Source organism: Electrophorus electricus, chromosome 4 (genome assembly GCF_013358815.1).
Source record: "Electrophorus electricus isolate fEleEle1 chromosome 4, fEleEle1.pri, whole genome shotgun sequence".
Taxonomy (NCBI): Eukaryota; Metazoa; Chordata; class Actinopteri; order Gymnotiformes; family Gymnotidae; genus Electrophorus; species Electrophorus electricus.
In genome coordinates, this window is record NC_049538.1 from 5,940,385 (window position 1) to 5,957,166 (window position 16,782).

At 49.0% G+C, this 16,782-nt stretch overlaps 1 protein-coding gene across 2 annotated transcripts in view; it reads left to right on the plus strand.

Moving 5' to 3' along the window:
• The first annotated feature begins 590 nt into the window (after window positions 1-590).
• The window catches only part of col5a3a (collagen, type V, alpha 3a), a 56,430-nt gene continuing 40,238 nt past the window's right edge, over window positions 591-16,782 (plus strand). The window contains exons 1-3 of one of the 2 annotated variants that reach the window (XM_035525796.1): window positions 591-998; window positions 15,449-15,616; window positions 15,860-16,073. In XM_035525796.1, the coding sequence (XP_035381689.1) occupies window positions 914-998; window positions 15,449-15,616; window positions 15,860-16,073 (467 nt within the window). In that variant the 5' untranslated portion in view covers window positions 591-913. The remainder of the gene's footprint in view (window positions 999-15,448; window positions 15,617-15,859; window positions 16,074-16,782) is intronic. The other variant, XM_035525797.1, reaches the window with a different exon arrangement.

The following is a 16,782-nucleotide window of genomic DNA, read 5'->3' on the forward strand; positions in this document are numbered from 1 at the left end:
CCTAAACTCATCCTGCAGTGCCCTGCAGGAACAGGTACCAGGTACGATCAAAGCCCCCTGTGTATGTGATCCTCTCACTCTTCTGCATGACTGGGCCTCAGTCGTCTAGGTAACAGGTCCATCACTGAAGATGCCCTCTGGTGATAGTGGTGTCTTAGTCCTGTTGTAGCAAGTGCAGCAGGGAACACAGAGACACGGCAGGAATTCCCTGTCATTCCATCATCACGCAGTATTGACTGCCCAAAGGTGTTATAGCTCACCGTCTATTTTTTACATGTAAAGTTCTTGTTTATGTCTTGTTTATGGTTTGAGTGCACGCATGGGATGATTCAGGCGTCTCTGTTTATGTACTTGCATGTGGTAGATTATGCTGCGTATAATTAATTCTTCATAATTATCACTTTAGGCAATTCATCTGTCTGGGCAGGAAGAGTCGACATTAATCATCATTAACGCATTAATTACATTCATACACCTGAAAACCGGCTGAAAAGAGCATCGTAACGGATGGGTGTACCCATGAGGCCCAACAAACGCTTATTACTCCGTAGTAAGTGCTTATTAAGCGTCTAAACGCCACTTACTTCAGCATCGTGCAATTTGACCCGCGTTGTCTAGAGGCAGCGATTCTCATCCTTTTTTTAGCAATCGCCAGACACCGCTCCGTGGGAGGGGAGAGGAGGTTGAGAAAGTTTGGGAGGGAGTGAGAGAAGACGAAACTGGATGCAAGCCGCACAGTTGACTAGAGATCGGGGACGAGGATACTCCAGAAAAGTCGTCTGAGTCCTACTGAGGAGCGGGCAGGCTCGGACAGCACTCGGTTCCCCCCCGGCTCGCCACGCATGGCTTCTGGGCTGCTGCGCCTGTAATCCGTGGGTCCTACCACTACCACTCCGACTCTCTGCTCTGGAAGATGGATCGTTCAAAGGGGACTGCGGTTTGTTCAGCACTGCCGTTGGTTCTCATCATCCTATTGCACACCTCCGCGACGCGAGGGGGTAAAGTATCTGTGAAAGTTTGAATATTTTCAGTTATTTTACTATAATTGTAAAGTTTTAACGTGCACCACACGAAAGATCTTATTTGAGTTTTCTTGGACTATTGCATTACATTCGAAAACACTTCAGTAAAGTTGATCAAATGCTAATCTCTGACTGAGTAACTATTTAGACGGTGCTTTTTTTTCCCTCTTTGTCCATGTGTTTCATTAACTATTCGGTTTGGTTTGGTAAAACATCCTCTGCACACATTCATTGTCTCTTCAGCGATGCTGCTGGTTTGCACTCGATTACGGAGTTGCTTCGGGACTAAATTTAGAGGCTACTAAAAGTGATGAAAGAATTTTGAAAGAAGCGAAATATTTTTTCCCATCCAGTAAATTTTTCGGTCCGCACACGATAATGTTTGTAGTTGTTTCATGGTTTTCAACTATAACATTTAGGTTGCTATTAAATGGAAGTACTACTGCACAATGCAGAAATGTTCACAACTTATACAGTGTAATTGCTGAGTTAAACGTCGGAAACATTTCTCTCGTTTGTGGTTTTGATATGTTAAATATTGCTATTAAGCGTTCAAACAACTTCCGAGCACAACGGATTTTTTTCTTTGGCTGACTGATGTCATGTTCGAGTTTGCTCGTTACCCATGTTGGTTTACCGAGAAATGATTAACGGTGTCTTGAGAAATAGGTGAGTGGGCAGAAGCGGGTGGACAGCGGTAACATCCTGTCCTGACAGCCGTAAAATATTTCACAGAGATAGCATTCCTCAGCTTTCCCCATCAGGTAACATTCCTATGAATAATAATTCAGTAGCAACCTGTTACACCCCGATTTTGATTTAAACGACATATCTGTTGCAATTTGTTCATTTGTGACCTATTGATAAAGCCATCAATAATTTCTTCTTATCCCAGACACAGTTCACACCTTATGTCAGCTTGTTTTTCAACCTGGTATTAAACTGGACGTCAGCAAGCAGAGGAGAGTCTGCACCTCCCCAGCTGCTGCAGTTCTCCACATACAGTTCTCCACATATATCCCAGCATATATCCCAGCATATATCCACATCTTTTTGTCCGAAGTGGCTGAGGGAAAATGTCCAGCAAGAATGTTCCATCTAAAACCTCAGATGTGTAAGTTTAGTTGTATTGTCCATGACTAAGACATTTAAGAGAAATCATCAATTTTACCTCCACTGCATAAATAAAAATATACATATTCAAATAACATTTTTCATGAGGCTAAAATGTCTGGAGGTATTGTAAAGCAGTTGATAATGTGATGATAAAAACAATCAAAAGTCACTGACATTTATTTATTTGAACAGAGTAAGTACAGAAGAGGTTTAGTGGTTCCTCTGAACCCAGTGCACTGCTGCTGTGCTTGAGCTTGCAGGGCTCTGCTCACTCGCTTACAGACTGCCGGCGGAACTCCTAAAAGCTGTGATGTCAGATGCTGGAAACCCCGTACCTTCGATGGAGATTAGTCTTTTGGATAAGGCGTGCTCATTTAGGTCCCTTTCAGCCTGAGCCGTGGAAGCAGCTGGCGGCGCTGTCAGGGAAGTTTCCTGGAGGAAACTCCCAGACACTGGAAGGATTCACTGGGAGGTTTTTCCCTTGCAGTGCTCACATATATGTAGCATGTGTAGTCCGTTCTAAATTGGGTCACTGGATATGTATTCATCTTTAATTTGTGCAGTGCGGTGTGATCGGACTCTGCTGGAGCACTGTCTGGGCCTGTGAGATCTCGCAACGCCAAAAACGAGAATCACTAGCAGATTGCGAGACGGCGATATGAGGTGCTGGCATGGCGTCGGTCCTTATGACCAGTCCAGATGTTGCTGAACTTGTAAACAGCCAAGTGCCTGTTCTATAGCGTGGAGAATGTTTTGCTCTCCGCCGCTCACGCACGACCGCACATGCGGAAGGGCAGCACGCTTTCGTTGCGGCGGGCGGCGGCTGTGAGTCGGGCGCTCCTGCGAGCATCCGGAAGCCTCCCCTTCTCTCTTCTGGTCCACGTTTCTGCAGTTTAGCTCCTCTCTCTCTTCTTCCAAATGCTGCCGTCGAGGACAAAGGAGGAGTGTTTATGTTTCACCAAACTCCCACCTCCTTTATGTCAATGTTTGGCATGTTCTTTTCACAGAGGCGGCGCGACGGAGCCCCCCGCCTGCCTGCCCTGTCTGATCCTGCAGCTTCACAACACCCCCCCGCCCCCCCGGGCATCCCACAGTGGCGCTCCATCCACTTTGATCCAGCCACAACCGACTTACAAATATAAGCAAAACAAGCAGCATGCCTGGGATCAGAGGAAGTGGAGGGGGTGACGTGAGGGCGAGGGGTGGGGGGGGGGACATGTCTCGGCGGACAGCTCTCTCTGCCACGCTGGGAATTACGTCTTCGTTCCGGACAGTGTGGAATTTCACTGCCTGCGTCTTGCATGCTGGTAGCTATGGGCGGCTTGGACCAGCAACCCTCCCCAGCACAAACATCTGGCCCGCAGAGTCACGACCACTCTCTCTGCAAGTGTCCAAGTGTCCGTGTTATTACTCTATCACAGCCTGCAGGCTCCTTTCTGGAGATTAGCGAGGCTGATCCTTGCTGTAGCCTTAGATCTTGAGAAAAGCCTCAGGTTGAGCAGACTAGGATTAAGCATAGGCTTTAACTAATTCACACATGTAAATTAGAATTCCCTCCCAACAGTATTTTATAGTACAGGACTAGGCTTGTCCAAAATCTTCCCAAAATGTCTCCTTCTGCAGGTGTTGTCCTGTGCACAAGGAAAACAGTTGGTTATTCTCATGCATATGTAGTAAGCACAGTTCTGGACCTCCAGACCAATCATAAACCACGCCCATGTGTCATGGCTCATGCTCCGCCCCAACTGAGCCACGCCCACCTTCCCCGCAGGCCACAAAGACGATGTGCGCTGCCCCGCCGGACTGGAGCGGACTCTGGACGCTCGGCGGCAGGACAAGCGGCGCTGTTGTCTTTACGATCCAAGGCACGCCGCCCACCCTGCGTGTGCACATTTAAGGCAGGAAATCCTGTGGAACACGAGGTCAAGCCAGGAGAGAAACAGCCGGTGATGCTGGAATTATGTAGGCGGTATTCCCAAATCCCGCAGTCCCAAGGTCCACGGTGACAACGGGATGTACCATTTCTGAAAGAATTTGTGCATATTGGAAACTGGAGGAAGGCTAGCAACATTACACTGAGCTTGGCCAGGCCAGTCATGTTAGATTGTATTTTTACTTACCAAAAGGAAATGGCATCTGTTTCTCATACCCTGCCCTGCCCTAAAGTGTCGAGTAGCACAAATGAACGCAGATGAGCCTGTCATCTATAAATCATGGCTATTTAGGTGTTGATATGCATTACTGTGAAGAACAGACTAGGTCTTCAGCGAGGGTCTGGATCTTCTGCTCTGCTGATGGGAGTGAGTGTGTTAGTGGACAGTGCCTGGGGCTGAGGGTTGCAGGTGTTTCCTTTGTGGGTCCGGCAGCTCTGGTGCAGTCCGTCCCCCTCGCCGTGAGTAAACATCAGCAGTACAAACCGGGGACAGAGAAGAATGTGAGAGTGATGTGTAATGATGCCCAGCACCCCTGCTGCAGTGTAGTCTGCCTCTCTCTCTCTCACAAACACACATACATAAACTCCCATATTTATAGACACACACACACACAAACACACACACACGCACCACGCACACACAAACACAAATGCACCAGGCACACACATACATACACACACAAACACACCCACATAAACTCTCATATGCACAGAGACACACAAACACACAAACACACCCACATAAACTCCCAATTGCACAGAGACACACACACACACACACACATGCTCCATACACATGCGCACACACACACACACACACACACACACACACACACACACATACACGCTCCCATATGCACAGAGATACACAAACACATGCACACATGCACACTCATGCACACGCCTACACAGATATGCACAAAAGGCACACGTACACGCTCCTGCACACACAGATACAGATGACTCACGCAACCACTTCCATCACTTATCAAGGGTTAATCTGGGGGAAGCTTTGCTTTAATGATAAAGAACAACAAACAGAACATTTTACAGTATGTAAAACAGTTCACTAGACCATTCTGTTATCCAGACACTTCCATTTACTGGAACATACAGAAGACTGAGGAAGTGCTTTGTTTGAGATTCCAGGCTCATATACACTGGTCTCCAGTTTCGACGGCTACATCACTGTCAGAGATAACCTAAAGCAGATTCGTCCTTGAAGAGCCATCAACATCTTTAATGATCCCATATGACGTTGCTCTGAATCAGCCAGTTTTTGTATCGAGCTTCTGCAAACAGTGGAAAGTGGTGATTTGGTTTGGAAAGCAGCAGAGAATTTTTTTATTGGAATCAGCAAGGACGTTGGACTTTATGAAAAAGGAGTTCTGGTCCTGCTGTTCCAGGGAGTGAGCAGCTGAGAGGCAGCAGAGGTTGGGGCATTAGCAAAGGGTATCGGGGGAGGGGGGCTGGCCTGTGAGAGCTCCTGGGTGTGGTCCGGGTTTTGGCTGTGGGAGCTCCTGGGTGAATTGTTCTGTCATGGCAACACACATTGTCACAAAGCAGCTCCACACACGTATGTGTCCAGATCTCTAATGAGCAGGTCAGTGGCAACGATGGCAAGGCAAATCTCCTTGGGTGGATTAAGAGAGAAAGGTTGGGAGGACCAAGAGGAAACCCGTTCTCCATAGACCGCCTATCTTACAGCCATGACCCATTGCTTTATATAGTCCATGTAGCTAGTTAGTTCAGCATGTGGGTCACCTGTCCCATGGGTCAGTGGTGGGTGAGCTGTTTCTGCAGCTGATCTATTGGTGTAGATGGAGTGGGTGAAGGAATATGGAAACAATCATTGCTAGCAAGATGTTTTTTTTATCTTCCAAAAACAATATGCTGAATTCATGTGAATCCATGCTTAATTTAATTCAAAAGTGAGTGCACCCCACCTTGAAAAGCAATCCATGTTGCTACATTGCTTTTTACTGTGCAGTGCTTTCAGTGTCAAATCTAAGTAATACTAAGCATATTGTTGTTTACCTTCTTACCTTTCACGCCGATCTCGTGGGAGAGGTTATAGAAGATTTGGGAGGTACTAAGGGATTACTCTGTGTAATCATAATCCTAAAAGACCGACAATATACACAAGGCTTTGCAGACCCCTTACAATGGGAGCCACGCTGAATGTAGCTAGGGTATGGTGCATGCTAATTGAGCAGCATCCGACTTTGCTGGCATTCACAGGCAACGGCATGCAGGAGACCTCCAACTGTAACATTGAAGGGTTAATCAGGACACGGGGACAAGGCACGTTGAACAAAAACATACGTTTTAAATTAAATTTAACATTCACGTTTCAACACACACAAACATGCTACTTGGGTCAAACACCGACAACTTCAATAATACAACACAAGACTTATATAAATGCATGACAATTACACACAACAAGGATCTAGTGAACGACACGAGAGGGCGTGGCAATGCAGACACACACACACAAGTTTGAGGGGGGAGGGGCCATACTAAAGACAGAGGCCCGGCCCCCAAGGGTGCGACTCCCGGCGCGCCAGCCAATCCGGCTGCGGCCCCGAGACCAATGCCAAAAGGTGATGTTGGAGGACTAGACAATCCACCACAGGCCAGCGCGAGCAGGGCAGGACAGAGGGAAGGACAGGGACCAAGACGATGACAGACACAGGGACGCATGCGCATTGGGAAGCACACCAGCTCTGTTGCCCGGTTCCGGTGCTGGCACTGGTACTGCTGCCTTTTTGCCTCCACTAGGCTTAGACGTAGGCGCATGCGCTCTGGGGCTCTTCGCCTTAGGTGGAGGAGTGTCCTCCTCTGATGATGATGCCTCCCTGCTAGCCACCCGGGGCAGCTTGCTTGCTCCTGGGAGGCGTGCCCTGGGTGGTGCCTTAGGCGCTGGAGGCTCATTGCTCTCGGAGCTTTTGGCGTCACTATGGGAGGGAACATCCCTATGAGGGTCCTCTTCTACCTCCATTGGAGTGTCTTCCTCACGATCAGAACCCATATCTGACAGCAGACAGACATTGCTACACTCCCCTGTCTCTCCATAATCTGTGTAGTCCCGACAATCGTCCAGGCAGGGGTCCTAGGACCCAGCAGAGTCCATCTCCGAGTGCCGGTTCTCATGGTCCGGCTGGTCTCCATAGGACTCCGGAATGTCTGATCCAGGACCATACACAGGGTCCCCTGAAAATCGCTCAGCGGGATCCTCCCTCCTTGTAGTTCCTTGCAGCAAGGCCAGGATGAGGGAAGTTCTCTCCGCTGGACAGTAGGAGTCCACAGAGTCTGACTCCGAGGACTGGTAATCGTTATACCAGTCCCAGCCGCCCGCCGTGGTTCTGTATGACTCCCCTGCTTCTGCACATGGACCTGCACTTGGAGTCAGTAGGGTGCCCAAGAACATGGGAGAATTCGCTGCACGTGCTGTGGGAGGGCGTTGACTTCCTTTCCTCCCTTTCTTCTTTTTGCCTTTCCCAGGCATCCTCGGTAGGTCAGTGTTTCTGTGACGTTGAAGGGTTAAACAGGATGCGGGGACAAGGCACGTTAAACAAAAACATTTTTAAAAACAAGTTTTAATTTAAATTTAACATTCATGACTCAACACACACAAACACCGACAACTTCAATGATATGACATGAGACTTATATACACACACATGACAATTACACACAAGGATCAAGTGAACGACATGAGAGGGCATGGCAATACAGACACAAACACACACACTTTGACAGTCTCTTTGTTAAGGCCCTGGTAGTCTATACAGGGGCATAACCCGCCGTCTTTCTTCCCGACAAAAAAAAAACCCTGCGCCATCCGGGGAAGCAGATGGCCAGATGAATCCTAAGGCTAAGGCTTCCTGGATATATTGTTCCATTACCTGACGTTCGGGCCCCGAAAGGGAGAATAAGCAGGTTCTAGGGAGACTGGAGCCTGGGTGGAGGTGTATGGCCATGTCATATGCCCGGTGGGGGGCAATAGTTGGGCCTTCTGTCTGCTCCTCCCTAAGGTCCCAGTATTTCTGGGGGACTCGAGATAGGTCCAGACCATTGGGTTTGTGACCAGCCCCAAACTGAGGTTTGGGTGGCTGCAGGCAGGAGGTCTGACACATCGAACCCCAAGACAGCACCGACCAGCTCAGCCAGTCTACCTGAGTCTAACTTGTTGGCCAACCCAGCATCGAGAAAGTTGCCCGCTGCCCCAGAGTCCACAAATACCTGGAGACGTGTTTCAGACGTTCCCCAAGCCATTGTGGTACTGAGCAACACCTGAGCTCGGGGAGGACTGGCTGAGTCCATCAGAGGTCCTCCCTCCCCTGATGGACGTTATCTTTTCCCTGGAGCTCAGGACAAGCTGGGTGGAGATGACCTGAGCTTCCGCAGTACAGACACCTCCCTTCCCGCATCCGAGCATCGCGCTCACGCCCGTGCTCAAGGTGGGTGTGCCTGAGCTGCATTGGGTGGGATCCGGACTCTCCCCGCTTGTCAGGCACATGAACAGGGCTAAGGGTGCGTGGAGCTCTGCGAGAGCCTTGACTGATCTCTGGTCCCCGTGTTCTGCACCTCTGCCTTACGCGATTGTCAATATGCAATACCAGATTGATCAGGTCGTCGAGAGAGGCGGGAGTAGCATGGTGGACCAGTTCGTCTGTAAGCTCTTTGCTGAGGCCCTGGTGGAAAGCAACCATCAGCGCTGTGGGGTTCCATCCACTCTCAGCCTCCATAGTGCGGAATTTGATTGCGTAATCAGCACCGCTCTTTTCCCCTGGCGTATATTAAGGAGACAGGAACCCGCCTCCCCTTCAGCGACTGGATGGTCGAAAGTCCACTTAAAGCCAGCAGCAAACTCTGCCGCAGTGGAACATACGTCTGTTTGGTGCTCCCAGACTGGGGTGGCCCATGCTAGAGCCCAGCCAGTTAGAAGGGAGATGATGTATGCCCTTAGTGGAGAACCAGGAGGGCTGCTACTCAAAAACCAGTGAGCATTGAAGGAGGAACCCCCTACAACAATCCTCGCCAGCATAGCGCTCAGGGGCAGGGAGCAACGGCTCTGAATGCGAGGTGGGCAGGATTTGGGCAGGCTCTGCTGCTGCCACAGCTCCAGCTGCCCCCCGATCGGGGCAGCTGGAGGCACTGGTGTTCATGTCAGGAGGTCTGTCAGGACCTACAACTGAGAGGTGATCTGTTGCAGGGCCTGCTCATGTCGAACAACTGTCACCCCCTGATTAGTCAAAGCCACCTTTACCTGTTCTAGGTCTAACTGTAGAGCTGGGTTCATGGCTGGGTCTTTCTGTAAGATGGGCTCGAACCCAGGTCAGCTAGGTGATGACCCCAAAAGGCCCCAAAAAGGACCCCGAAAGCCAAAAGGCTGGGTGAGCAACCACGCTCTAATGGTGGGCCCGTGTGCAGTTAGATCATGGAACAGGTAAACAAAAAAAGTAAATAACTAAAGGGGAGTTGAACCCCAGCCAACTTGTTGCAAGGCAGACAAAGACCCACTAGACCACAGCAGCTATCAGACTACCTGTGCGTATATCACCCTTCAGAGGAATGGAGGAAGAGAAAACTAGAGGGAAAAAAAACTAAACACCACACCGAGCATGGGAAAAGGGAGAACCAAGGATGCCACGGGAAGAACGGCAGCCCTGATGCCCTGGGGAAAACCAAACTAAAACTTCCCAAACAAAACCAGAAAACAGGTAGAAACAACAATGGCTAAGCGGAGCCTTGGGAGAGAGACAGATTTGAGGGGGAAAACTGGAGAGGAGACATGCAAAAACACAGACACCCTCAAAGCACAGAAGTGAGTTGCAGCACAAGCACTCACAGACCTCAATACCCAAAGTCTTTGACAAAGAGCGGGTCACTGGGCTTATATAGGCCTAGCGCAGCTGTTAGGCGTTAAGCCTGATTAGTGGTATGCCTGACTTGAGGTCTCACCGACTGTTACATCACGCCCCCAGGTTCGGTAGAAAGCTGTGATTGGACAGCAACTACACTGGCCCAATCCTGACACAGATACAGCAAAGATGGTGGCGTCATGCAAAGAAAAACAATTATGTGCTGAGCATTTAGTTCTGAGGGCTTCACCACCACAGAGGGAAACGGGCAGCGTTGTTTTTTCCAGATGCATCATGTTTAATTCAGACAAAAATGCAACATTTAGCTTTTCTAAAGCAAATCATTTCTAATTGTTTTTCAGCACAGAGATCAAGCACTGAGACTAATGCGGTGAAAATCGTGCTGGCACGTCTACTCCATTACATCAGTGAAGCAATCTCATTTACCTCTCCTCCCTGTCACAACCGCTTTATGATCTGGAAACTGCCCCGTAAAGGCCTGATGCCTGCATATCACCTTACATTAGAGGTGCCGCTCGATGCAGTGTAAGCTTGTGCTTGCGTTCCTCTTGCGTTTGTCAGTGGGCATCTTTTTTTAGACTTTTTGCTGCTGCCTTACTGTGCATTCAGGAGACAAGCTCATACGGTTGTGATTTAATTTTATGGCAGTGTACGAGATCGGTGTGTGTGTGTGTGGGGGGGGGGGGGATGCAGCATTCTGGTGTGTGTAGATTAGGGTGTGGAGCAAAGAACGGAGGTCCTGGAGAAGATCTCTCCACTGGAGGATCTCCTGTGGTTGATGGCTGTGGGGTGACATAGTACACTAAATGAAAACATGAGCAGAGAGCTTCTTTATAAATTTTTTTTTTTTTTTTTGAGAACTCAAGAACATTTTATATTTTGTGGGCATTAAATTAAACCGCAGCATATGACCATATGCATAACCACAGATTAACAAATCAACAGGTAAGCAATCAGCAGGTTGGGTGAAATGATGTCAAAACACTGATCTGGTAATGGGTGCGCATCTACGACAGAAGGGGTTCAATCGCAGCCCTGGAGGTCTGGATGTGTAGATCCCTCCACCCCACCTTTATTCTGGGATGTGTAGATCCCCCCCACTCCACCTTTATTCTGGGATGTGTAGATCCCCCCCACTCCACCTTTATTCTGGGATGTGTAGATCCTCCACCCCACCTTTATTCTGGGATGTGTAGATCCCCCCCACTCCACCTTTATTCTGGGATGTGTAGATCCCCCCCACTCCACCTTTATTCTGGGATGTGTAGATCCTCCACCCCACCTTTATTCTGGGATGTGTAGATCCCCCCCACTCCACCTTTATTCTGGGATGTGTAGATCCCCCACTCCACCTTTATTCTGGGATGTGTAGATCCCCCCCACTCCACCTTTATTCTGGGATGTGTAGATCCCCCCCACTCCACCTTTATTCTGGGATGTGTAGATCCCCCACCCAACCTTTATTCTGGGATGTGTAGATCGCTCCACCCCACCTTTATTCTGGGATGTGTAGATCCCCCACCCCACCTTTATTCTGGGATGTGTAGATCGCTCCACCCCACCTTTATTCTGCGATGTGTAGATCCCTCCACTCCACCTTTATTCTGGGATGTGTAGATCGCTCCACCCCACCTTTATTCTGGGATGTGTAGATCCCTCCACCCCACCTTTATTCTGGGATGTGTAGATCCCTCCACTCCACCTTTATTCTGGGATGTGTAGATCCCCCCACCCCGCCTTTATTCTGGGATGTGTAGATCCCCCACCCCACCTTTATTCTGGGATGTGTAGATCCCCCCACCCCACCTTTATTCTGGGATGTGTAGATCCCCCCACCCCACCTTTATTCTGGGATGTGTAGATCCCCCCCACCCCACCTTTATTCTGGGATGTGTAGATCCCTCCACTCCACCTTTATTCTGGGATGTGTAGATCCCCCCACCCCACCTTTATTCTGGGATGTGTAGATCCCCCCACCCCGCCTTTATTCTGGGATGTGTAGATCCCCCCACCCCACCTTTATTCTGGGATGTGTAGATCCCCCCACCCCACCTTTATTCTGGGATGTGTAGATCCCCCCCACCCCACCTTTATTCTGGGATGTGTAGATCGCTCCACCCCACCTTTATTCTGGGATGTGTAGATCCCCCACCCCACCTTTATTCTAGGATGTGTAGATCCCCCCACCCCACCTTTATTCTGGCATGTGTAGATCCCCCCCACCCCACCATTATTCTGGGATGTGTAGATCCTCCACCCCACCTTTATTCTGGGATGTGTAGATCCTCCACTTCACCTTTATTCTGGGAGCCAGCAGTGATGACTGACTGGTCATCCACTGTTTTTAACTGAGTTTAGATTGGCGGTCCAGATGTAAATGCTGCTGTTCACGGCTGTAAGAGCTAATGTTTGCTACAACCTTGCAGTCCTTTGCGATTAATTGTAACCAACACACACAGTCAACCAACAAAGTTCAGGATTGATTCTTTGTTGTTAAAAGCAGAGAGGTTGGACAACAGGGCTGTGGCGAGGAGAGTCTCCGGGGCATTTGTGTTGATGAGTAGAGACATCTCAATTTAACCCCTTGTCTTCTCTTTATGAGGGGTGCGTGAGGTTTATTGTGACAGAGGTGATGAAAGTACACCTCCATTCGCCGCGCACACAGGAGCCGAGATTTACAACCGTGCTCCACTTGGTATTCAGTGGGAGTCTCCACTATAGATGTTGTTTTATGCATTCTGAATAATTTCATACAAGGACTGGAATGTTCTTCTCAAGCCCCCATCAATCTTTGATGGCTGGTGTGAGTTATCTGAGGTGATCTTGGACAGCGGCTTACCCCTCGGAGTCCACAGACCTGCACCGACACACCCTTCTATGCAGGTGCTGTGCAGCCAGGTGAGGTAATCCCCCTGGAAGACATGTCTCCCTGACATGGCCTCGTGCACTGAAACTGAAGACCTGCGTGAAGGAGACGCAAGGCCGGCACTGCCTCTGGCTGCCCGGAAGCGTTAAGCAGACTATACGTGCTGCTGCATCTGGAGGGAAGAGAGAACAGAGTGCTGGGCTGGCTCCAACCACCCCCTCCCTTGTCCTGGCACCCCGCCACCTGCCCCAGAGACTCTTTATGAAACCAGGGAGAAGAGAACTCGCTGGGCCTGTGCAAACAGCCTGATGAGCACAGGGAGACTTGGGAAGTGCGGGCAACTTGGGAAGTGTGGGAGACTTGGGAAGTGCGGGAGACTTGTTTCATCCCAGTGCCAAATCCCACAACCCAGTATCTTATTGCAGAATGAGAAGAACTTCCAGGACAGCAAATTTAAAAAAAAATTATTTTAAGACAGATATTAGACATCAGATAATCCCCATTAGACCATTCAAAAGTAGTTTGGCACATCGACTGACATGACTGTTTTCATTTGAAAACCAGAAACTGAACCAACCTCAGGGTTCTAATCGTTTGGCTGATAATTGATCAAGACAAGGTGTATATGTCCATTTCCATCTTAAAAAAAACATGACACCCCTCCAAAAAACCCCCCATACCCTCTATGAATATATAAACATGGTGGGAGTCCTCAGTAAAATGTCCCTCAGAGAGATGGCATTCCTGCTCTGGTTCCCAGTTCTGTTGGACATTGTTTTTAATGGCATGCGTATTTGCAGAGGTCAGAGGTCAGACATTTAATGGTGCCATGTTAGTCTGAGCTCATTCAGTCACTTGGTCAGCCATTTCTCCCTAAATGGCGTTCTCTTTCTGTGAATCGGAACAGAGTGAAAAGCGCATGATTTATGGCCGTATAACTTTATTGTCCCGACTAAACGCGTCCCATGGAGTCAAGGTTGTTTTGTTTCTTTGTGCCGGTGCTCACTTATTTAGTGCATCTGCAGAAGTGTCAGGTGCTCTCAGTGTAACAATCTTTGTGTAACAATAAGTACAGAAAATTATTAGATTACAGCAGATTATGAGGCCTTTCAGGGTCCTAATACCTTCTATCTTGTACTGTGTGAGCATAAGCATGTGTGTGTCTATGTGTGCGTGTGTGTGTGTGTGTGTGTGTGTGTGTGTGTGTGTGTGTACACATGCGTATGAAAGAAGCCGAAAGAGAAGGAAGCCATCATCGTATGTTTTCCGATAGTTTAACCCCTCATCTCTAATCCCTTTGTCTACAGTGGAGCTCTTGACTGGCACAAGCATCCAACATTTTCCCTGCTGGATTGATAGAAATTAAACCCATGATCACAGACCAGTACAGTCAGATGACGTGTGGGAGTGCTGACATCTGGTGTGTGAGCCCAGCAGGTGTGAAGCTGATCGCTCTGTATAGAAGAAGCTCTGTGATTAAGCATTTATAGGCACCATGTCAAAGTGGAGCCCCGTCTGACACACTCTTAAATCACGACCTGATGTTTGCCATGGTGTTGCTGGGCGGCATCCCCCCCACACCCCATTCAGCACTGTTGCCAAGACTCCTGTTGCTATGCCTCGCGTCACCCAGTGCTAAGGCCTGGAACAAGAGGCATGTGCTAAGCAAATAAATAAAGCCATAAAAATCCAGCAGTGGTCCTCGCAGCCAGGAGTGTCTGCATGGGCAAACACTTCCCACATATTTAATTACTGCCAGGGGAAAGGAACGCTCAGGGGGTGAGGGGGGTGGCATTAGGATTAGGGTGCTGATTTCCATTGTAAAATGTTTAGATACCAAGACCTACATGGGATTGGATAACAGTGCAGAGGTGCCCCGAGCTGCCCTTTGCACCTCAGCACAAAGATACCCCAGATCCCCCCCCCCCCCCCCAAATACCCCAGATACCTTTCTTGGATCCAGAAAGCCTGTGAGTGTTGACACATGATTTATTTAAGTACTGATAAGCCATTGTTGCTACACCCGGGCGTCAGGGGCAGTCACTTGGCAAGAAAAGGCTTTAGAGAGCTGTAAGGTGTCATGTTGTAATGTCCCGATGAAGGAGCTTTACAGTAGAGCTAACATGAGAAGAGGACGTGAGGATGTGTGCCAGGCAAGGGGAGGAGCAGGCAGGTCTGGGAGAGAGCATCCACAGACAGGTGGCAGGTGTGGCTTAGCTAGACCACGCCGGGGCTCTATCCCTTAATGACAGTCGCCGCCAGACACCTGCAGATTTTAGAACATCTGCAGCCCCTGGGGCTCACAGGAGGTAAGAGGCAGGCCTACAGCACCACGTCACCTCCAGACTCCTGCCGGTCACCAGTCCTCCAACACAGTCTTGAAGGGACCAGCTTTGAGAGCGCTTTGCTCCAAATCCTGGGGATACTCTTCAACTGCACGGAGCTAACACTGACCAGTACAGGGACAACACGTCACTGCTGCTGGGAACCAGTGGCCCAGCCTCACAAAACTCCGATGGAACACAGATGCTCGTGTTTGGATGGGGACGAAGGGTGCTTATGGTATTTTTTGGCATACGCAAAATCTTAACACTTTTCCTGTCTCCTCTGTCCTGCCCAGCAGATCCCGTTGACGTCCTGGGTGGCCTGCAGATCTCAGATCGCCTGGAGGGCGTGTCCATAGATGCGGGGCTGTGCACCCATAGGCAGGGCACGGGGGAAGCAGACATGGCATTCCGGATAGACAAGAAGATTCAGCTCAGTGCTCCAACCAGGCAGCTCTTCCCAGGTATGTGTCCTCTCCGTAGGGACACATCAATGCATCTCTGTCTGACCTGCTTCCTCTTTAGTAGGTGAAATGTCCAGCTGAGACTATTGACTTGTCCCCTGGTGGGGACACCACATCATAATATACTTTATTGCAATCAATACATGTCCAACTCTGTTCCTGTGGTATGTGCTTTGACTGTGATTTCTGTGGGCTGATGAGCGAATGGTGATCGAGCCCGTGTGCAACTCCTTGTTCCGACAGACTCTGCCTTTCCTGAGGACTTCTCGCTGACAGCCACGGTGCGGGCACGGAAGAATGCGCATGTCTTCCTTCTATCCGTATATGATGAGCAGGGTGTCCAGCAGCTGGGCCTGGAGCTGGGCAAGTCGCCCGTCTTCCTCTATGAGGACCAGTGGGGACAGCCGACACCCGACCAGTACCCCACCTTCAAGAAGATCAACCTGGCTGATGGGAAGTGAGTGCCCTCTGATCTCTGTAACTAGTAAAGCTGCTCAAATGCCCCTGACTCATCACTTTATTAGGCAAATCTACTCTGTAGCTGCACCAGTAATCTGGGTGTACAGCTGGTGTGTACCACAGTTCTGCCATGTTTCCAGTGGCCACTCATCAATTTCATCATTTAAATTTAGGGCAGGGGATATCTGGATATTTCAGCTATATTCAAATGCATATATTTTATGTTTTTTTAAGTTTATGTTGTGATTGTACATATTTGCATATTTTTGTGATTACAGATATACATGCAAATATAAGTGTATATTAAATACATCCAGATAATACCTGCTCTTCATTCTAAACAGGTCACTCACAAAATAAATATCGAGACAGGTAAAGCCACTCGTTCTGGTGAAGTCAGTTGACAGAGTACCAGGCTTGTGAGTGTTGTGGGAGAAGACTGAAAATTGGACAAGAAAATGTCTGCCTTTCACTCACAGCTACAGAGAAGCCATACCTCATACCAGTCATTCAGCGTAGATTACCGTGCCAGAGACAGGCCAGAGCAGTCCCGGCTACTCCCTCAGTACTGAAAGTGGTGTTTTACTAATGCCTAAGATGTTACATTCATTTGAAGGGACTTTGAGAAATGGTGTGATACTGATACTGCTAAACGGGAGCGATCTTACATGACCAAAGGTGATACAAAGCATATAATATATATATAA